Source organism: Vespa velutina, chromosome 11 (genome assembly GCF_912470025.1).
Source record: "Vespa velutina chromosome 11, iVesVel2.1, whole genome shotgun sequence".
NCBI classification, from domain to species: Eukaryota; Metazoa; Arthropoda; class Insecta; order Hymenoptera; family Vespidae; genus Vespa; species Vespa velutina.
The window spans coordinates 7,569,127-7,590,238 of record NC_062198.1 but is presented as its reverse complement, the minus strand read 5'-3'; the positions used below and the strand labels follow the sequence as shown (position 1 = coordinate 7,590,238).

Below are 21,112 nucleotides of genomic sequence, written 5' to 3'. Positions count from 1 at the left end.
TCTTATAGCTAGGTATATTAATCAATCTTAACGTGGCAGCAATGGCATGTTCAACCGTCGTAATAATTGTTCTTTGTTTAAAAAGTTTACTAACATCCATTATCATTGTACGATAAAAATAACGTATCTTAACGTATATCGAGTAACTGATTTAAAAAAAGAAGAAAAAAAGAAAAGGAATCATGTTACAACTCTTTAATCATTATTTAGTTCTATGACATGGAAGAAATAGAATCTATAAAAGTGTTGTTACAGAAAAGAAGAAATATTTATCATGAAAAGTACGAAAATGATACGAAAAAACAGATAGAGGAACATAATAATTTAATGAAGCAATTGACAACTTTACGAGGTAATTGAAGTTTGTTTTTTCCTTTTTTATTGAATAAGGTAACAAATGTTTTTTTAACATTTTCCCTGTAGTATGATATAGGATAATGACTCATATTTATGCGTTTTCAGAAGAAAGTGTGGAATGTCAAGAAACCATCGGTAAGAACTGCATTAATTTAATAACAAATGAAAATGCAGTAAAGAAATTATTATATGATTCAAAACATGTACCGGGTTTACCAATATCTCATGACTGTCATCAGTAAGTTTAATACTATTACGTATAATTTTTATTACAAAAGTATCTTTCTTCGATATTTATATTTATCATAACATTGTGTGTTTAGACAATCCATAGAATTTTTCTCAAGTGCTTTAGACTTTCTAAATAACTTTCAAGCTTCTGACGGACCTTTAGAAATCTTACAAAAGGATAATGTTGATACTGATAAATTAAATAATGATATTGTAAGTAAAAATATATTAGTCATATAAACATAACTCTATCATTATATTTATTTTGATTTTGCAGGTATCATGTACCAACCATATAAGCAATGAATTTTATAAAGCAAAATCTGCATTTCTGCATGTAGAAAAAGTCAGAAATAATATTGAAGTTCTATGCGATTTTGGCTCTATTTCTGATGGTAAGTTTTTTTTTTTTTTTTTTTTTTTTTTTTTTTTTTTTTTTTTTTTTTTTGGACAAATGTAATCACGTATAAAAATATTTATATATAATTGTGTATATATAATAATTTTACATCATATATCTACGTATACTTATGTAATATACTTTTTATATTTTTGGGGATTTTTATTAGATGAAAATGCAGAGTTAAGTGCATCTGATTCATAATCTATTGACCTCATATGCAAGGTATGTAATTTTTCTAATAAATGAATGGACATTGAATATTTGTACACAATTATATTTGATGTTTTATTAAATACCCATTGTTTCAAGGCATTTATTGGTGATATCTAGCTGATCATCCAAATTTAATTTTAGCATTATTAATTGAGGATCAATAGTATTCTGAAACATTCCAACGATAAAAAATTATTAATTTTTTTAGTATTTTCTAAAAGGGCTTTTTAATATTTTAATAACACAGTAACCATTACCATGTAAGATGGTATAACTTGTGAAGTAGGAAGTTCTGATAAAACTGCTGCATCCTCTTCGTACATAGAATGAATATTTATTTTTACGTCTTTTACTGGTTTTTCTGTTTGAGAAGTTCTTAATGCTAATCTTTCTCTATCATAAAAGAGGTATAATTTTTAATTTTATTAATTGCATGACTTTTGTAACTTTATTTTAACTGAGACATGTATTTCAATATTTACCTTGCTAAATGTAGTTTCTCCGAAGCAACTTTAGTTTCTCTTTGTGCTAATGCTTCAAGTTGCAATTGTAACTGGCCAAGTCTTTCCTTATGCTGATCATCAATTTGATGTGCTTGTTTTAATGCCTTTATTCCTTCATCTCTTTTTGTTAATGCGGACTATTCAGCAATATATACAGTATATTAATATAAAAAAATATTTTCATTTTATATTTATTTTTTTCTAATTAATAAGTACAATATCTTTCACCTGTGTTAAGTTTTCAAGCTCTTTAGCACGTAGTATAAGTTCATTTTCTTTTCCTTGAATCTGATACTGTTGTATTTCGAGTTCTCTCATTTTTTCTTGCCATTTCAGTCTCTCTTGATTAGCGCGATTATTTGCACTTTGAGCAGCTTTTATAGCAGCTTCTAACTACAAATAAAAATTTAATAATATTCGTAAAATGTAAATACATTCTAATACATCTTCCAATACCTCTGCCTTTGCCATATCATCACATTTTAATCTATCAAAAACTTCTAATTTTGCACGTTCAGTTACAACTGCTTCTCTTTCTCGTGCAATTGCTTCTATTTGTCTCTCTTGTTCTTTTATCCATGCATCCTTTATACTCTACGAGCATTACATATTTATAATCGTACGTACATAAAAAGGAATTGAATTATGTTTGAAAGTATATTATTATACCTCTAAATGTTTATGTTCCCAAATTACTTTTTGTTCAAATATTTCTCTTTCTCTTGTTAATGTTTGCTCTTTTGTTTTAAGTCTTTCTTCTCCCTCATCATATTGTAGGCTTCGTTTTTGAATATCCGACGTAAGCTGTACAAATTGTAATTCAAGCTTTTTCATTGACTCAACAATTTCTTTACGTTCTTGTTCCAAGATTCCCTTTTCCCTTTCCGTACTTTGTCTTTCTGCTATAGTTATTTGTAAAAAGTTATAAAATAAATGTAAAGAGGTATTATTATAAAATTATTATTAATATAAATTTGTTTATTTGACTTTATTTTAATGCATACCTTCCAAATATTCTTTTTCTAATTTCAAATATTCTTCTTTTGTTTTATCAATTTTTTCGTCCTTCTTTTGTAATTTTTCGTGTACAGTTATTATATCGGTGATTAAAATACTAGTTTTATGCAACATCTGTTCCATATCTGATTTCAGAGTTGTTACAGCTGTTATTGCTAAATTTTCACATTCTTTAGCTCTAGATATATTTTCAAGAGTTTGCGAATGTTCCTTTTGCAAAATATTTATATTGATAGTATGCCTTTCACAAATTTCTTGAATGGACTTTACATGTTCTTTCTAGAAATATATAAATTAATTACTGTTTGTGTTAGAATCCATGGAATTAATAAGATTTAACTTTACTTTTAAATTTTCTATTTCTTCTTTATACGCCATTTCTATTTGTATTTTTTCTGCCTTAATTTTCTCAATTTGTAATTCATACTCATTTTGTAAAGTTACAATTTCATGACGAAATCTCTTTTCAAGTTTGTCCATTGTTTCTTGAAGGAATGTAATCTGCCTTTTACAAAAAGAAAATAACACACATATATATATATATGTACACATAAACTATATGTATTTCTAACATTTCATTAAACTTTATCTAAGATACTTATTTGTATGAATCTTCATGAATTATTAATTCGTATTCATGTCTTTCATTTAAGCCTTTCAGTGTATTTTCCAGATATAACTTTTCGGATTCTAGTTTGTCTAGAGACTTCTCTAAAATAACTTTGTCATCTTTCTCTTCTTTAGTATTCTCTGTAGTTTGATTCATTGAAAAATTAATGGGTATTGGCAAAGATGTGGGTTGAGCCATCAATGTCTTAAATATGAAAACAATGGAAAGAAATCAAATATGGAGATAGATTAAAACTTATGTATCATTTTTAATAATTATTTGTCATTTCTTTAAATATGCAGTACACATATATCACCTACCTGAATATAACGATTAATACGTTCTTGTTGCTGTTTCATTTGCGCTTCAAGCAAGATTTGCCTGTCCATTTGTTTTTTAATAAGCATGTTAAATTGTTTTTCTTGCTCAGTTAATTTGTATTTTTGTGTCTCTATCAATTTACTTAATTGATCGTTCTGATGAGATAAAGTTGTAGCTGTTCTTAGTTCATGTTCTTGCTGTTGCATAGTCATAATTGCTGCATGTTGATCAAACTGTGTACTAATTAGTATCGGTAACTCCTCATGCTGTACGATTGTATTATTCATGTCATCGTTATTTGTCTCTATTGGATTGCTTGTGGTGTAATTATGACGTTGTATCTGAGAATTTTCAAAAGACTGCTTTTGTTGCATAATATCTTGTTCTATATTATGCAATGATGATTGTTCAACTTCCTGTAACTTTTTATTATCCGACATCTTCGTTCCACCTAGCCATTCCGGTAGATCTTGATTTGCTGATTTCTTTTTATTTGTATCTTCAGCAGTTTCAGCTTTTTTGGATATCTTTATAATTAAAAACAATTTATTAGCCTAATAATATAGATGTATATTAATAATATTTAAAGGAACTTAAAATAAGATTACCAATTCTGCTGTATATTCAGTTTGAGGTGAGGTAAGTAAGCCTAAAGGATCATGAATTATACTGGCGCTTTTTCTTCCCCTACGAGATTCCCTAGAAGCAGAAACAGTAGGGGCGTATCCAAGCATTGTAGATTTAACTGGATTATCTTCTTTGATAACATCTGTTGCGTATTCTGTAATAGTTTTTGTACCGAAACTATCAAGAGTCTGTTGAGAGTTGATATTCTGGATAGACGTCGAATGTTGTCTGTTTCCAAATAAGTCTTCTATTAATAATGATTTCTGTGATTTACCAGTTGCTGATTTCAATTTATTAAGAGAACTCGCTGTAGTACCATCATTAATATAAGAAGTACTCTGCGTTTTATGTATATTTATTTGCTTCAATGGCTTGTTTTCAGAAATTATGGATTCATCTTTCAAATCTAATTGACTATCTTGATTTAATGGACTTTTTACCAAGTTAATGTTATCGGTACTTACATCCGACAGTGGATGTATAGGTTTATCGCTTGATCTGATACTGGACGCAGAACTGGTTATAGTTTTTATACCAAATAAACTTTCCATTAAAGTACTTTTAGTATTTTGTGTAATTACATTCTTTTGCTTTAATGGTATTTCTTCTTCATCTGATATTAAATCTGCTAAAGGATCTTCTTTATTGAAATCTGTGAAAAACCAAAGTTTTTATTTTCAATATATGTTTAGAACAAAGTATTTAATATGATTCAAACCTTTGAATAGAACCTTTTTCTTGATATCTGTATCATTTAATAATGTAGAATCTTCGGTATTTATTTTAGTACGACTTGATTTTTTAAATGAACTATTAAGTAAACTGTTATCTAGATTGTCGATATCTTCTACTATACGTGCAATTTCTTCTGGATTTATATCTGAATCATCAGAAAGATCAGCCATCTGTAGAAAATATAAAGATTTCTTGTTACTGAATAAATTTTAATAATGAATTATTAGATTACATTTATAAAATAAAATTTATCTTTATATTGTAATTACCAAGAGCAAAGTTTACCTCGTAGAGAGTAAGTATAAAATTACTAAAACAAATTATTAAAGAAAATCAGAGAAAAATGTAATAACTGTTTAATACATAACATTACTCGATATCGAGTATACATGTGGTATTCATGTTTGACGGTCAGGTAAAGCTATCGCATTCGGATAGTAGCGTCTGTTTACATAGATGATCAGCTGTGTCATCACCATGGTAACGAAATTGCGACGCCCCTAACATACGATGATTGGTTAGCTGAGAGTCACGTGACGCGAAAAGGAAAGCGAATCATTTGAGAAAGCATGACGTGGGTAATCATATGTTCATCTTCTGCAATATAGTTCGTTGTCAGTGAAAATGGCAGACGTTATCTTTTCTCCTCGTGCATATTGTAAAATAATCTTGCACGCTGCGAAGTATCCACATTGTGCTATCAATGGTTTGTTACTTGCTAGATTAAAAAATAAAAACGATGGAAAATCCCCGGAATTACGTATCGAAGATGCAATCCCGCTGTTTCATATTTGTCTACATGTTTCGCCAATGGCGGAAATTGCACTTACCCTTGTAAGTATTTTATGAGTACTTTTTATGTAATCATTTCCTTTAAGATCATATAGGAAACATTGTATTTATTACCATCAATTAGTATCAATAGTAACGTATCATATATCATAATAGTAGCATATAATATTCATCCTAATCTAAGTGTCATATTTTGAGGTTATAATTCTCGAGCGACTTATGTTTTGATTTAAACGATATAATTAATCGTTATAGGTGGATCAGCTAGCTACGAGTAAAGGTCTAATATTGGCAGGTTATTATCTTGCAAATGAAAATATTAATGATTTAAGGTAAATATCCCTTTTGTATAGCCGCTCGTGTATGTTTATCTTTTTTGTTACTTTCTATAATAAATATATCGTTATTTCCCAATACAGTACAGACAGACCAGCTCATAGAATAGCAGATAAAATAGCAGAAAACTGTAGTGGTGCTGTACTTGTTGTGGTAGGCATGATCATGCTTATATTACAATTATATCATTACACCAATTTTATCCGTTGCTTTTTTACTAGGTAGATAATAAAGAGATGACACTTAATATGACCTCAAGCCCGTTACGTATCTCACAGTATGTGGATGGAAAATGGAAACTCAAAGACAAGTCCAAGTAGTATATTCCATAAGATATTCGTTTATAAATTATCTTTGATGTTATATAAAAGGTTGCTTAATTCCTTACAGCATATTTTATGAAGGAGGAGTTGCTCCTACGGATGCGCTATATTCTTTATTAGAGGGGGAACAATATCGTAATCTTGTTGACTTTGATAATCATCTGGACAACATTACTTTGGATTGGCAAAATCATAAACTTAATAAAGTTATAGATGAAACTGTGGAGGAGCATGAATAGAAGAAACCAAAAAAGTGTTCTATTGGAAAACTATCATTTTATTTGTACCTTACACCGTATCACATCTGTATCTTATCAAATTTCGATAAAATAACAAATGTACATATGCCATAGAGTTTATAAACAGCTATTTCTTGTTTTTAGATGACGAGCTTTCTTTACTAATTCCTTTCATATACTAATTATACTTGGATCCATTAAAATAAAACTGAAAAATGTTATAATTAAAAAAATGTTGACCAAAAAGGTGGAATAATGAAGAATGCAAGGTATAAAGCCTTGGTGCCAGGAACAAATTTTTATTAATTGTCTCGTAGCTTCGATATAGTTTTTGTAGTGTATCGACCGATAACGAAGTACAAGGACAATATTTTATGATAAATGAATATCATAGTCCATTTTATGGGACGCGGATGCCCTTTTGTGAAGTTAGAAAAATTTTCTTTTTTTTTTTTTTCTCTCTCGAACTTATCACACACCCTTTTTCTATAAGCGTATAACGGATCGCGATTCGGCTTTGGATAGATTCAGGTACAGACATTTTTTCAAAGTTTCGTGCGAATTGTCGATTAGACGAAGCGAAAATCTTCACTCCGTTGATTTTTATAGATTTATTATAAATGCACATGGAAAAATATTGCATGTTTTTGCTTTAACGTTTTAACTTTGCTCTGTGACTAAAAGCTAGCCAAAAGTATCTTCCAATAATATACGATATGAATTGAACTATGCAGTATTAGCAAAATTTGGCGATTTCTTTAACGATTGCACTTGCATAGTTATCTTTCTTCGAACGTTTTTTCGTCAGATGTTAAAAAACATATTTCTTCAGTTTAGTCCTTAGAATCCTTTTAATCCCTCCGTACACGTATTTTCTTACTTTTGTGCATGTATGATTTTGCATATCTCAGTTTAAACGCGTGACATTCCAACTAAAGTACTTCACTCGTTCTCTCTCTATCTCTCTCTCTCTCTCTCTCTCTCTCTCTCTCTCTCCCTCTGCCTCTGCCTCTGCCTCTGTTACACTCCTGGATTTATAAAAATGTATGAAAGACGTGTACGTTATCGGATGAAAAGATTAACTTAAGATGAAATTCGAAATGGTTTAATACATGTATAGGTAAACGAACGAACGTAGGTTTTTTTTCATAGTGATGGTTATGAAATCATATGTGCTAAGCTTTCTCAAACTTTATTTCTATTTCAATGATGCGAGTATAATACTTTTCAATTAACATTAGACAATTCATCGAGATGTAACACCGACGAACGATGATATGAAATGTAGTGCGTTTAAATAAGACGCATCACAGATTTATTCGGATGTATCAAAAATACTTGAACGAATGCAACGGTGCATTTATGTCCATCTATGAATATCTAAAACGATTGACTTTGTAAGCTGATCGCATGATCGACGTATGTGTATATGTCGATATATGTATGTAAAATTTTTTATATGCCCATCTCATACATATTTATAGTTATCAACAACGTATAAATTTAACGTTAAGTTGTTGTTCACACAACAAAAATGTTGTTCACATTTGAGCGATTTGTTTCATATATCGCTCCCTTTCACTATAAACGATACATATAATAATCGAACAGTTTAGATTACTTCGCAGGTTGGGACGATCGTGAAATAAAATTGTAGACTTCACACTTGTACATTATAATGAATGGTATAGAGTCGTTCGAATATACTTCATATTTGTGTCATGGTCGTTTAGAAACAAAATTCGAAAAAGAGATTAGATTACATTTCAGTGAAATAATGTCAAGTAGTATATTCCTGATGAGACGAGTACGATTCGAATGGAATTATTGAAAATGAACTGCATGCGTAACGTTTACATTTCTTAATAATCATGATCAGCATTTCTAAGTTAAATCATAGAATATCTTAATTAGTAATTAGCCATTTTTATGTGAGTAACAAATTTATGTGTTAGGGCGTAGCATTTAATCGTTCATATCGTAATTAACATTATTCCATATATTCTATGCATTTATTTTCCGTGAATAGATGACAACGAGAGGAGGAGGAGAGAATAGAAAAATAAATGCAGTAGATTGAAAATTTCATGTAACATCATTAACGACGTTCTTTGTTATTTCATTAATCAGAATCGCCAAGAATTTTGAATCGCTCGATCACCGACGTTATAACCAACCGTAAAAAAATAATTGATACCGTCTCACGAACGCGTACATATGTTGATTTCAAAATTTTTATCGACCAGCGATCTATTGATATGAAACAATGATATAATTTTATATGGTTTCGTTATAGAAAACTTTCCTTTCCAAGTGCTGCTTCTAAACTTTGATATTTTTTAATAATAAAATCGCACGTACTTGCGTTAAATAGATATTTTCTTCTTCCGATCGATATTTCTATAAATCCTCGACACAACAATTCTTCGTTCTTTATTACAATTTCGAAATTTCATTATACACGTTCAGAAATTGCCAAAGAACACGAATAAAGTTTTCACGGAGCATCTACGTACGTAATAAATATAGCGCGCGATTAACGCACACGAACGCATTGTAAAAAAGTAGAATATTGCAACAGTAAAATATGTTATTTTTTAGGATGTTTTGTCTGTGCTTTCGAACAAGCGGATTATTCGAAGAGCTTTTCTTAGATAAATACGAATTTACAAGTAGGAATTTTTAACACGTTTTCTTCGTTTGATTTTCTTAATATAATGGCCAATTAATTTTTCACTTGTATATTTTCGTTCCGACAACGAAATATTTCGATCAATAATATTTTTACGCGATTCATCGCACCGATCTACTCGCATTAATATTATATATTTACTTCAGTTAAGCCGCTTGTCCGTGAAAATATAAGAGGTATACTACAGATTCTCGTATGCTTAATGTTTGATAGATGATGGAAAACCTTCTTCGAGAATGTTACTCTTCGATTTCGAAGCGATCTGACGCATCGATATCCTACTACTTTCTAAATATCTATATACGGGAAAAGTCGTATATGATTTTTACGCGACAGTAATTAATTACAGAGAGATATAGTAGATGCTTTTACTTTTTTTCTTTCTTTTTTCGAATCGAAAGCGTATCATGAAGATTTCGCAGAAAGAACGATCAAACGTTCTTTCTAATTTTCGAAAGGCGCACAAAAATACGATTACAATTTATTGCATTTATCGTCTAGTCTACGCGATCTTTTTTTTTGGTTCCTTCAGTGTCATCGCAGCACAGTGGAATTAATTGCCCTAAGTACACAGTGATTGCTTGGATAAAAACATCGCTTTACGCCGTCTTTACTTTCGCGTTCATCTTATTCACTTAGCGAATACGCAAGTTTCTATGAAAACAATAATATATTCGGTGTTATTACAAAATATTACAACTAATATAACAGCCAGTATCCGGTATTTAAATCGGCGGATACATATTTATGTATGTATTTGTTAATACGTGATTGTTAAGAACGAGAAAGTAGTCTGTACGTTTCCTCTTTAATCATTGTTTTTCTTCTAAATTTATAGGAAAAAGAAATTTCGATAATTGCAAACGCAACGATGAGAGACTATTTGTAAGATAAAGAGAAAAGAATCATTTAATAAATAAATTTGAGCGAGTCTTTAAAACACGCATGCCAAATTTTGTCCTACTTTTTTTTCCTCTTTTCATTATATATCAATCATTACTTGTAAATCGTGCGTGTGCTTGTGAAATATATATATATATATATTTTACAATATATATATATATATATATATATGTATGTGTGTATGTATGTATGTATGTATGTATGTATGTATGTATGTATGTATGTATGTATGTATGTATGTATGTATGTATGTATGTATGTATATATATATTTTTTTCGTTAATCTACATATAACTACGTATTATTCTCTTTGAAAACCCCTCGTAACAACATGACACTCAGCCATGTGTATATGTATATATATATATATATACACATGTTTATATGTATACTTTTCTGAGTGTCAACAGCGATTCGCGATAAATAGCGCGATCCTGCTACAAAGCCAACAATTATTTGGACGGTTGCGAACAAAATTGGTGATGGGATAACGTGATAAAACAACATATCACACTTTGCTTCCAGAATTTCCTTCGAATTCTCATCGTATGTTTACTTATCAGAAAAATTTTCTTTCGAGTAAAATCTTCTTACTTTTTTACTCGACTCATTGAGTTTTTTTCTCTTTCGTACCGATACCACGACGATTAATGATTTTACAAACGTACAAAATCGGTCAAAGTTTTTTTTTTTCCCATCAATGTATTATCAATCTCGCGAATTACCAACATAAATACTCTCGACCCGTTAAACCCGTATGATATACAAATTAGCCAGCGTTTTTCTGCCTCTTGGCCGCGGGATGTCATATTACTCATTGACATCGTATAAGGCGACTGATTAACCCAATAAGTAGTAAGTATACACCGAATTCGAGGTGAAGCGGAGATGCAGAAACGATCGCAGATTGGCGGATTATTATTAGACCTATTTTAAAAAAAGCAGTATCAGTCCTAATATTTCCCATGGTCTTACTTGACGATCGTGAAGCAGCCACCTTAAAATTAAGAAAGAAAGAAAGAAAGAAAGAAAGAGAGAGAGAGAGAGAGAGAGAGAGAGAAAGAGAGAGAGAGACAGAAGGAAAAACTTGTCAAGGAAGAGAAGAAATTCAAGACAAAGCGTCTTGAATACAAGTTGAAGAGATCTGCACCGTTTCTCTCATGGATGATGTTTCTCGGCTTCATTCCAGAAGACTGAAAAGAGTGATCTTGTTGTGCTGCTACGTCATCGAGGAATGAGCTTCCGATGGTACAGGTAATTGTGGTGTTTGCCGGGAGAGTCGCCTCGGCCATCGTTGAGGCGATACCGGAGGTGTCGGCCTTGGTGTGGTCGGTGCTGATCCCGCTGTTAATCTCCAGTTACTACCGGAAAGTGTGATGGACCTGCCAACGGCAGCTAAATTCGTATTACTGCTACTGCAAGCTACGGCAGCTGATAAATCCACCCTCGAAACGGCCCTATGAATATAGATTTTCTCACATTAATGTCTTACGATGAATTTCATTGCCATTGTACTCTTGACATGTTTATAGATAACGAGATAATTTATGAATTAATAAATCTTATATAATCGTGGGTTGCGCGTTCCATCATTGATATGAAATTTTTGTCGATTCTTTTTAATAGGCAACGCACTAATACACGCACGGTGTATCCTGTTGCCTATCATGAAGAATCAAATAAGTTTTTATCGATAGATAGCGCTCGGAAGCAACGTTATCGACGAAGTACGAAGTGCGTTCTGCTTTCAGGCGCGGGACATTAAAAAATACAAGATTGTGAATTACCTGGAGGGAGGCGCAGATCCGGTGTAAGAATGTAAACCTGCTGGACCGCTTCTTGGCCGAGTAGTAGACATAACGCTAGCTGATCTAGGTAGAGCTGGCGAGGGTGGTGCGGATGGAAGCATTCTTGGCGTTTGTGGTGGTGTTCTACCAGGTGTCAAATTTCCGGAACTACTGGAGGACGATCGTCTTCTGGGAGTCCTTTGAAAGAGAGATGAAATTTGGTTTGTAAGTACTCTATTGCTCGACGATCAAATGATTCAATCAATTTTTATTTCAAATGATCATACGAAGCACTTATTACTTTGACTTTATAAGCAGCCACAGTAGATAAATATAGGAATACAGGGTATTTACCTCTTGGACGGTTGACGGCAGAGACCAGTGGGACAAGGTCGGCCCATAGCACATTTGCCTTCGCAAACTTCTCGTGCTTGCACCAACGCCTCGTAATTTTTAAGAGTGGCTCTACATGCTTCCGCGTCGGACTCTGCGAGTGCGAGACTAGGAAATCGTTCTTTCAATCTTCGTCGTTCCTGTGGATCAAATTAAACGATTACGTCGTATGCAAGTTTGCAAATTTTATAAGAATTAATATTAAGAGATTTATTTTTGTAAATCATATGATACGTTTCTTAGGAAAATTAAAATAGAAACTTGAATCGTTCAATTTGTAAGCGAGGAAAAACTTCTTATTATGAAACTTGACTTGAAGAAAGGCGATATTATTGTATTTCCACTTCGTATTCCTTTGTACTTCCATTTTTTAAGGGGCAATTTGTAATGCAAATTCTCAATGTCTCCGTTATTCTCCGAAATATCAACAAGATTTCCTTGTATGTGAACGTACCTCCTGAAGACGGCTCGATTCAAAGTCCTCGAGCTGTTGTTGAAAGCCAGCGTTTGGGTTGGCGATAGAACGACCTACTCTCACGACCTTAAGTGCCTCCTTCCAGGATAGATTTGTGGTGCTCATGATATAGGCGACTGCGACCGTCACACTTCTCGACATGCCCGCCAGGCTAAAAGGGATAGTATCTTATCGTGCTTGTTTGCAAGTAGCTCTTTTCTCCAAATATAATTAAAAACGCACCAATGTATTAGAACATTGCCACCGCGCAAACGAGCAGCGTGGATGAAATCGTTACAGAGAGAAAAATATTGCGATAAATTCTGATCCGGCCTATCGGCGGCTAAGATGCATAAGTAATGCTTATTCTGAAAGAAAATACATCTCTCTCTTTGTTTTATTTTATTTCATAAATAATTAATACCGAAACGCTTATCATTTATCTTTAGACGATAACTTACAGAATGTAATCGACGAGCCGTGTCGTGAATCGCCAGGATATGAGTTATCTCGAACCTTTCCAGTTGATCTGCGTCCTTACTGTCCTGATAATTACCAACGTAAAGGCCAGGAAGCACCTACACACACATTACAAAGGTAGAAATTAATAATGAATATATTAGTAAAAGTTAGCTCGTACTCGTGTCATGACATTTTTAACGACCGAACAAATGTAAATGATTTTTAAATCGCAATACATCTCTACTCTTTATCGTCATAGTATGCGTGACACATCGCTTCAGAATTCCCATAGATGCTATCAACAAATATTATAAAATATTATATAATTTTAAGAAGATTAATAAGAAAAGATTAATAAGTATATACGATATACCTATCGTATATACTAGAAAAAGTTTGATGCCCTACTTCGAACTTTTTTCTTACCACAAGGCGATTTTACAAGGGTACTTGTCAAAATTTTGCCAAGAAACTTTATTAATTGACGTCTGCACGCGACGAATAATGACACATTGAAAAAAAAGAAAAAGAAAATAAAAAAGATCTTAGATCTTTAGCGTGTTGTATATTTTTATTGATTATACCATTCGAATAAAATAATTGCGTATTGCTACGTTATCGTATAGATATATATCAGAAATCAAAATATATCAATTGTGACACGCGATCGTAAAAAAGAAAAATAGTACAGCATTTATTGTAATGCTTTAATAATATATAAACTACGTAAAGATTTTTCACATTAGATAAATTACTAAATGTATAGGAAGGCAAAGTATGTAAATTTTCTTCTTCATAATGCACTTTTACAAAGAGCTATAGATGTGACAACTAATTGAAAGGATTTAATGATACCTCCTTATTGTAGAAATAAAACATATTTATATTAAATCTTTATTTTTTTCCTAATAGAAACGATAAAATGTCTTGTTTTGTATCTCATTGCATTAGCAACGAAAGAAAATCCTTTTTTAAAGTTCGAACGATTCTTTGGAATTAAATGATATAAAAATAAGGGAGGATGTATTTGATATTTAATAAGGATGATTAAATGTCTGTCAATCGTTATAACAAAAAGATAATTGGACCAATTTTTGTGTGTGTGTGTAAAATTTAAAGATCGAACGAGCATTGCGTTCGATTGGAAGTTTGCCAACGATATTCGTCAGTTAACACAATACTATACATAGTATGTAATAGAAGTGTTTTGAGAACTCGTGGCTTTCGTTTTGCGCACGATACGTCAACATATTTTCGCGAACTATGTCAAAGAAATTTCAGGGTTAAAGCAAAAGGACGTCAGTGAAATTCATCGGCACGAAGGAGCTCGAACGATGCATTTATTAAAGTATCGTCGAGAGAGTGGGAATAATTAATTGGCCATAGGTTGTTCGGTTGCTTCTAATTTTTATTTTGACAAGCACTGTTTTTCTTTATATAAAAATCATGCTTCGACCACTCGACCGTAACCGCTTTTTTCATTGATTAGATCGTCGACCCGTTTTCTCTAGCGTCCTCGTTTATTTTACAATGTATCGCACTGAACATTTTCCACCCAAGGATATTGTATGCCTGCGACACGTAATTCCGCACCATTTTCCATCATATTTCGCGGCTGATTGCATTACTTGTTGAACCGCGTTGTCAGATTATTACGATTACTATAATCCAAGTCGCTTTGAGAAGCGACATATACCTAGCTTCGAAAAGTATTATCTCGTGTTACATATTTAACAATGTAATAAACAAGTTTCTCCTTCTCTCTCTCTCTCTCTCTCTCTCTCTCTCTCTCTCTCTCTCTCTCTCTCTCTCTCTCTCTCTCTCTCGTTGACTACTGACTCATTCACTTTCTGCTTCCTTTCCCAGAACGTTTCTGAATAAAACAGCATATTCGTAATGTATGTCCAGTTTGAAAAGCACGAGCTCGAATGTCACTTTATATTGATTTGCATTTCTTTTCAGGAGACCGACCGCGGCAGGTAGCTAATACTAATTACCTCACTTAAATGAAGCAAATGAAAAGCGACATTTTATGTAAAAGTACCTATACTTCAAAGTACAAATACTCTTGATCTTTCAACCTCCTGTATGTATATACGTAGATACCTCGCTTGTATGATTTTTGTCTTTTAAAAATTAAAATTTTATTATTATCTCACCTTATTCATGCCATTCCCCATGTTGTCTACGTTGGATAAAACACCGTCGTCCTCAATGTTATATCGTATTATAACAAGAGAGTTTATCGCCTTTAATCGCAAGAATCCGCTTCCCCAGGACTTACTTTTTCAGCCTCCCAGGGAGTCCTCAGCCCCTTTAACTCTCTCTTTCTCTCCGACGAACCGATTTGATCCTCGTTATCGCGAAGATCGCATTGTTCCTGAAGCACTATCCTCGACCAACACATCACCAACACATAAGCTCGTATTTTGCTGGCGAATCGCACGAATCGACGATATTTAATCTCTTCCCGTTTTTCTTCTTAGCCTCTTCTGAGTATTTTATGAGACGGTCGAACGTTAAAATCGAATTTTAAATTTTCGAGTTGTTCTTAATGATATCGAAAGTCTGCCGGATCGGCAGAAGCCATCTCCCCGAACTATTTTCTCTGATGGTCCTCGCGCTATCATGATTCGTCATGGGTTATTTTTCTAGCTGAGTATTGTTTCTATTTCTATCTTTTCTCTCTCTCTCTCTCTCTCTCTCTCTCTCTCTATGTATATGTATATATATATATATCTATCTTTCGTTCTTCGAAGCGACGCTCGGAAGGCTTGGTCGCGATCTCGGTAGCGCTTATAAATCGACTTTATGTAAGAAGAAAATTGACCAACGAGCGAAAGAGATACATTCCGTTCACAGAGAAATTCATTCGCTGACTGGAAGCTGGAAAGCACAGGTTCAGAATTTCCTTTTGTATATCTGTCCCAACCCACCTCCCTTGCTGTAGCTATCTCCTCTCGAAGCGCTTTTTTTCAACGAGCGAGCATGATTAAAGACCAACCGTTCCTCTTCGTCCCTCTGCTTGCCTCTGTCAGATGAATGAGAAGTAAGCCAAAGTTGGAGAGAGACGAAGATAGAAAGCAAAGAAAAAATAAAAGAGAAAGAAACGCTTAGATGATCCAAAAATAAACTTTTTAATGAGAATAAAAACTTTCAGCGAAAGCATAAAAACGTTTGAGAAATTCTCCAAATTATTCGGATACCAGAGAAAAAGATTCATTGAATCCTAGGAATATCTTTTATTTTTCTTCTTTTTTGTCGTACACATATCGTGTGCAATCGAAATATCGATCCGTCTTTTCGCGTTTACCCTCCTTTCTTTTTTTTTTTTTTTTTTTCACGAATCCACAAGAGTATTTAGCCTTTGAATAAATGTAAACGTTCGAAAGTGGCTCTTCCCAAGGGAATACACACTTATTTACAATCAACGAGGGATTTATATTTTAAGACGAAAATGTGAATAAAACTGATTGTAAACGTTTGACATAGAGACATAGTCACGAAAGACAAGAGATATAGGATCAAAGAGGCAAGAGATGAAAGCTAATGTCTGATCTAAATCCTATGAGAAAGAAGAAAAATGGGATGAAAGAGAAGAAGCGTGGACGCAAGGAATAAGAAAAAAACAAAAAGGAAAAAAAAGAACGAGTTTCATTTGAACGACGTACTGCAATAATATCGATTACAGTCAAATCGATAAAATAAATTACGCGGCATTGACGACAGACGATTTACTTGGAAACGTGCCAACCTACTTTAATTTAGCGAGATATCTTTTTCTTTACATTATGTTATATGTATATACGTATTATATGACGAGTGTTTTCACGAACGTATTGATCGTAGATATTTCCAAATTTTTCGAACTTGGAATCCGTGCTGTCGATATCTTTAGAAACTGTGCTAAAGCGTAAAGCATTGCGGGCATCGACGATGCTTGCCATAAACTTTCCTAAATTTCGAGTACCGGAAGCCCGACTTTTCGCCAATTTATTTCTATTTGCGATCTCATTTCCATGTACATATATACAAATATAATTTTTAAATACAACAGGAATGTTGGCATGTGCGTTGGATATTGGTACGATTCGAGAAAAATTTAACATCGATTTATGCGCAATGTATCGTGAAGAAGTAAACGTGTTTTCCTATCGTACGCCACGACACGAAATATGTTTACAAGTTAGTAGGAAGACGATCATTTGTACAAAACCACAATAACAGCGAGTCCCTGTCTTTTTAGACATTAAAGTAATTTTTAATAATTTTTCTTTTCATTGAATTAGTCATATCTATTATTAAGATAAACAAATCCATAGGTATTTAATTAAAACCATTTGCGGTGCAACGAAATGCGATAAACGGTGAAGACTTTTTAATGACGTTTAAATTGATTTTCAATCTACCGTGTACAATGAGAAAGAATCCGAGTGAAAATAGAAATAAAAAAGAGACATGACGGTACGACGAGGCGGAGTTTTACCATGCGTATCACGAGTCTTCGCATCCCTGAAACCGAATGAAATTAATTATGCGACGTTAATGAGAAAATTGTAAACGGGTAATGCCATCCTTTTATAAGAAAGCATACATAAGCGATTGCATATATTCAATCGTGATCCCGCGATACAATTTTCAGATTTAACCGAGAATTCAAATATCACGATTTTTCGTGAATGTGATTTTATTGGACAATTTGAACGTAACGAATATAGTCCAATAAAGAGATTATTTTTAAATTTAAAAAAAAAACTTTTTCTTTCCACAAAACGTCACGATCGAATGAATAGTCAGGGCAAAAGCAAGGGTGCCGATAACGTGTGTACAACCAGTGTTCCTTGAAAGTGATAGCTCGCGTATAAACGAGACTATTTGCTAAAGATCGAAAGGATAAAGCGTCGCCGTTAAAAAATCCCTGAACGTTCGGATGTTCTGTGAAATGTGCCTGACAATTGCATTCGCGCTCTTGCGATCGAGGCATCCATTTAAGTTTTTTTATTAATAATTTTGCAAATAACAAACGATACCAATTAACTTGACCGGTAAAAAGTATCACTATATTCGTAAACGTGATGATCAATGATGGTCATCATTGTCTCAATTCGAATATATCAGACATTCTTATATTCCAGTAATGAAGCGTTACTATGCTATCAACATGCTAATAATTACTGACAATGATGCGCGCATTAGTCGAATTTCATCGTCACGATTTAATAGACGTAATAACAATCTATTAAATATTCGATAGTTTCCTTGATAAATTCATAAACGAAGGTGTCAAACGTTATTTCGAATTTGTTTCAAACAAAGTGATAAAATTAGAAGCGAGAATCTCAATCCGGCCGACTTCTTTACGGTTTCACACGCCATTGCTTATTTTATCTCTCAAATGCAATCCTTCCGCGTCACGATAACGAGAAACATCACGAAATCGTTCCCCTTATCGATAAAGCGGAAGTATCTTAGAAAAATTGTAAGAAATCACCCCACTGATTGATCCAGACTGGTACATGTAAGAAATCACCCTAATTGATCCAGACTGGTACATGTCAAAAAGAAGAAATAGGAAAAATAGAACGGAGTTGTCCTATCACATATTTTGGCACGAAATAGGCGCACAATCATGCTCTCCTTCTTACTGGCAAAGGAAATAGAAGAAAAAGAAGAGTAAAAAGCAATGCTCCTCATTCGTCTGGTATTCACCGTTCCAAAAGAAGTATTTTTCCCGTCATAGATCCTGCAAATCACATCTCGTCGGCACGACACGGATCCGATGATTGATAACACACGATCCGTGCACTAATGACGGACGACGATAGAAATGGCTTAGCCGTACTTTCCTCGTTCGGTAGCTTTGATGGAAGGGCGCGTCGTGCGAAAACTATCCCGCTCACCGTATAGGAAGGAGTGTTGCGAGGATACAGGGACACTGTCAGGTTGGGAGCAGCGTAAAGGCGTCCGCGAGAGAAAGAGAGAGAGTGTTTGTGTATGTGTGTGTGTGTGTGTGTGAGTGTGTGTGAGTGTGTGGGTGGGAGGGTGTATTTGTGTGCGTCGGTAGAAGGGGAAACATCAAACCGTGAAAGGGGCAACGGCAAGGGCCACGTGGTGGGGAGGAGGTAACGAAGAACAAATTCGCATTTTATACACGTCCTTTCTAATTTACCTTGAACGACCAAACGAATAGCAAAATCCGAAACGATTCTCGGTGAATACCAATGAAAATCATTAAATATCCGTATAGGAATTACATCTTTCAAAGATAAATCTTCACGATAAAAAGAAGGGAATTTTACAAATTTTCTGACAGCTGAAAAAAACTTTACTAAGTAGGAAATTTATGTAAAACATGAGAAGCGTTGGTCAAATCAATTAACGAGATCACGATTAACGAACCCCAATCGAATGAAATGATTATGGTCTATTGTCTAATAGAAGAGTGAGAGTGAGAGTGAGAGAGAGAGAGAGAGAGAGAGGGAGGGAGAGAGAGAGAGAGAGAGAGAGAGAGAGAGAGAGAGAGAGAGAGAGAGAGAGAGAGAGGAAAACTGATTAGGTCCTCGTCGCGAAGAATTTCATGTTGCCGGCATTGGTCTGTGTCTCCGGTGGTTATGTGGTAAGTCGCAAAGTCGTGGATCGGCATACTGAACAGGTGGAGGGGTGTATAATGTGCGAAGAAACGTAGGGGTGGAGCGCTCGAGGACGGGACAAACTGTCCAACGTACATCGCTGTAGCTCGGGTTGTCCTCGCGCAGGCGCCGCTCGATAAAGAACTATCCAACCCCACTACCCTCCTCGTCCTCTATACTACCCCCGACCCTGCTCCACAAACCGTAAATCTGGTCTACTAGGGCCAGTCAACGAATACAGCTAACTGGGCTACGTTCGCAGAGTAATGGAATGCTGATAGAAAATGGGACGACCGCTATACTCGCGCAACCTCTGAATGAACGCTCGCTACATCCTGCTCTCTTTTTCTCTCTTTTTCTCTTACACTAATATCTCTTTTTTCTTTTCTTTACAATCAATACGCGATCAGTTGTTCTTTTTCTCTTTCCATCATATATTTACTACTTGCTAACGTAACGACGGCTTTTGGTTCTCTTCTAGATATATATCCGTCTTTGTAAATTTTCACATGAATTCTTATCGATGAAAAGCCTTTAGGAGAGCGTACATTTCTCCTTTTGTTCTAAAGCCACGCGTCGATTCGATATCCGTTTAATCTCTTGACGGATTCTTAGTCGTAGATGAATACCTAGACGAACAAAAAGATTGTTTGATTCAAAGCGGCATAAATATTTCTCTTTCACTTCTGTACGGTGAAAGCGATGCAATACGTATATGAAATTCGTAAGAGGTAGAGAATACTCATAAGAGAGAATTTCTTTTCTTCTCTCTTTTTCTTTTTTATTTTTGTTTTTTCTTTTTTTTCTTTTTTCCTTTCATCCTCCTCCTCTTTCTCTTCTTCCACTATTTCTATCCGGTAGCACTAGAAGCACGGAGACCCACTTTACTGTGCTAAAACAAGCGCCTCTCCATATACTTCTAGACTCGTTCTCTCTTTCTTTAACTCTTTCTCACTCCGTCACTCCTTTGCTCACTCCTCGTGCTTCTTTCTGCGCATTTCATCGACGAAAAGACCGCGTATTCTATTAGATTTTAAGAGAATTACGTGACCGTATCCGTATGTAACGAAAACCTTCGTTTATTA

The 21,112-nt window shown here is 33.9% G+C and overlaps 4 protein-coding genes across 9 annotated transcripts; 2 read left to right on the top strand and 2 right to left on the bottom strand.

Moving 5' to 3' along the window:
• Positions 1–13: 13 nt before the first annotated feature.
• On the top strand, positions 14–4,983 carry LOC124952977. 3 transcript variants are annotated; one of them, XM_047503712.1, is made up of 6 exons: positions 14–352; positions 463–595; positions 681–801; positions 866–983; positions 1,158–1,213; positions 4,665–4,983. In XM_047503712.1, the coding sequence occupies exons 1-5, from the start codon at positions 220–222 to the stop codon at positions 1,190–1,192; spliced, it is 540 nt and encodes a 179-aa protein (XP_047359668.1). In that variant the 5' UTR covers positions 14–219; the 3' UTR covers positions 1,193–1,213; positions 4,665–4,983. The 3 variants fall into 3 exon arrangements, with proteins under 3 accessions (XP_047359668.1, XP_047359667.1, XP_047359665.1); XM_047503711.1 differs by lacking the exon at positions 4,665–4,983 and adding an exon at positions 1,346–2,680; XM_047503709.1 differs by lacking the exon at positions 4,665–4,983 and having other exon boundaries at positions 15–352; positions 1,158–1,249.
• Positions 1,026–5,463, bottom strand: LOC124952959 (repetitive organellar protein-like). Of its 2 annotated transcripts, none has more exons than XM_047503658.1 (13): positions 5,287–5,463; positions 5,001–5,187; positions 4,264–4,934; positions 3,655–4,182; positions 3,327–3,538; positions 3,070–3,232; positions 2,712–3,003; positions 2,377–2,609; positions 2,164–2,301; positions 1,936–2,100; positions 1,687–1,844; positions 1,462–1,597; positions 1,026–1,372 (listed from the first exon to the last, which is right to left on the bottom strand). In XM_047503658.1, the coding sequence occupies exons 2-13, from the start codon at positions 5,185–5,187 to the stop codon at positions 1,280–1,282; spliced, it is 2,976 nt and encodes a 991-aa protein (XP_047359614.1). In that variant the 5' UTR covers positions 5,287–5,463; the 3' UTR covers positions 1,026–1,279. The 2 variants fall into 2 exon arrangements, with proteins under 2 accessions (XP_047359614.1, XP_047359615.1); XM_047503659.1 differs by having other exon boundaries at positions 5,303–5,463.
• Positions 5,464–5,476: 13 nt separating this feature from the next.
• On the top strand, positions 5,477–6,850 carry LOC124952975 (ER membrane protein complex subunit 8). The gene is made up of 5 exons (XM_047503707.1): positions 5,477–5,851; positions 6,065–6,141; positions 6,229–6,298; positions 6,367–6,461; positions 6,536–6,850. The coding sequence occupies exons 1-5, from the start codon at positions 5,642–5,644 to the stop codon at positions 6,705–6,707; spliced, it is 624 nt and encodes a 207-aa protein (XP_047359663.1). The 5' UTR covers positions 5,477–5,641; the 3' UTR covers positions 6,708–6,850.
• LOC124952966 (dual specificity protein phosphatase 15) lies at positions 6,728–20,655 on the bottom strand. 3 transcript variants are annotated; one of them, XM_047503689.1, is made up of 8 exons: positions 20,421–20,655; positions 15,558–16,021; positions 13,398–13,514; positions 13,180–13,304; positions 12,937–13,108; positions 12,444–12,622; positions 12,090–12,287; positions 6,728–11,759 (listed from the first exon to the last, which is right to left on the bottom strand). In XM_047503689.1, exons 2-8 carry the CDS (start codon positions 15,576–15,578, stop codon positions 11,522–11,524), a joined length of 1,050 nt encoding a protein of 349 aa, XP_047359645.1. In that variant the 5' UTR covers positions 15,579–16,021; positions 20,421–20,655; the 3' UTR covers positions 6,728–11,521. The 3 variants fall into 3 exon arrangements, with proteins under 3 accessions (XP_047359645.1, XP_047359643.1, XP_047359644.1); XM_047503687.1 differs by lacking the exon at positions 20,421–20,655 and adding an exon at positions 19,108–19,869 and having other exon boundaries at positions 15,558–16,429; XM_047503688.1 differs by lacking the exon at positions 20,421–20,655 and adding an exon at positions 19,108–19,869.
• Positions 20,656–21,112: the final 457 nt, after the last annotated feature.

Bases quoted from the DNA above. Each gene is read 5' to 3' on its own strand.
- LOC124952975 (XM_047503707.1), top strand. From the start codon at position 5,642: ATGGCAGACGTTATCTTTTCTCCTCGTGCATATTGTAAAATAATCTTG. The intron at 5,852-6,064 runs GTAAGTATTTTA...TAATCGTTATAG, and splicing joins CGGAAATTGCACTTACCCTT to GTGGATCAGCTAGCTACGAG. The intron at 6,462-6,535 runs GTAGTATATTCC...AATTCCTTACAG, and splicing joins AAACTCAAAGACAAGTCCAA to CATATTTTATGAAGGAGGAG.
- LOC124952977 (XM_047503712.1), top strand. From the start codon at position 220: ATGGAAGAAATAGAATCTATAAAAGTGTTGTTACAGAAAAGAAGAAAT. The intron at 353-462 runs GTAATTGAAGTT...ATGCGTTTTCAG, and splicing joins GCAATTGACAACTTTACGAG to AAGAAAGTGTGGAATGTCAA. The intron at 984-1,157 runs GTAAGTTTTTTT...GATTTTTATTAG, and splicing joins TTTTGGCTCTATTTCTGATG to ATGAAAATGCAGAGTTAAGT.
- LOC124952966 (XM_047503689.1), bottom strand. From the start codon at position 15,578: ATGGGGAATGGCATGAATAAG. The intron at 12,623-12,936 runs GTACGTTCACAT...TTTGATCCACAG, and splicing joins AATCGAGCCGTCTTCAGGAG to GAACGACGAAGATTGAAAGA. The intron at 12,288-12,443 runs GTAAATACCCTG...TCTCTTTCAAAG, and splicing joins TGCCGTCAACCGTCCAAGAG to GACTCCCAGAAGACGATCGT.
- LOC124952959 (XM_047503658.1), bottom strand. From the start codon at position 5,187: ATGGCTGATCTTTCTGATGATTCAGATATAAATCCAGAAGAAATTGCA. The intron at 4,935-5,000 runs GTTTGAATCATA...GGTTTTTCACAG, and splicing joins GAAAAAGGTTCTATTCAAAG to ATTTCAATAAAGAAGATCCT. The intron at 2,101-2,163 runs GTATTGGAAGAT...TTTTATTTGTAG, and splicing joins ATGATATGGCAAAGGCAGAG to TTAGAAGCTGCTATAAAAGC.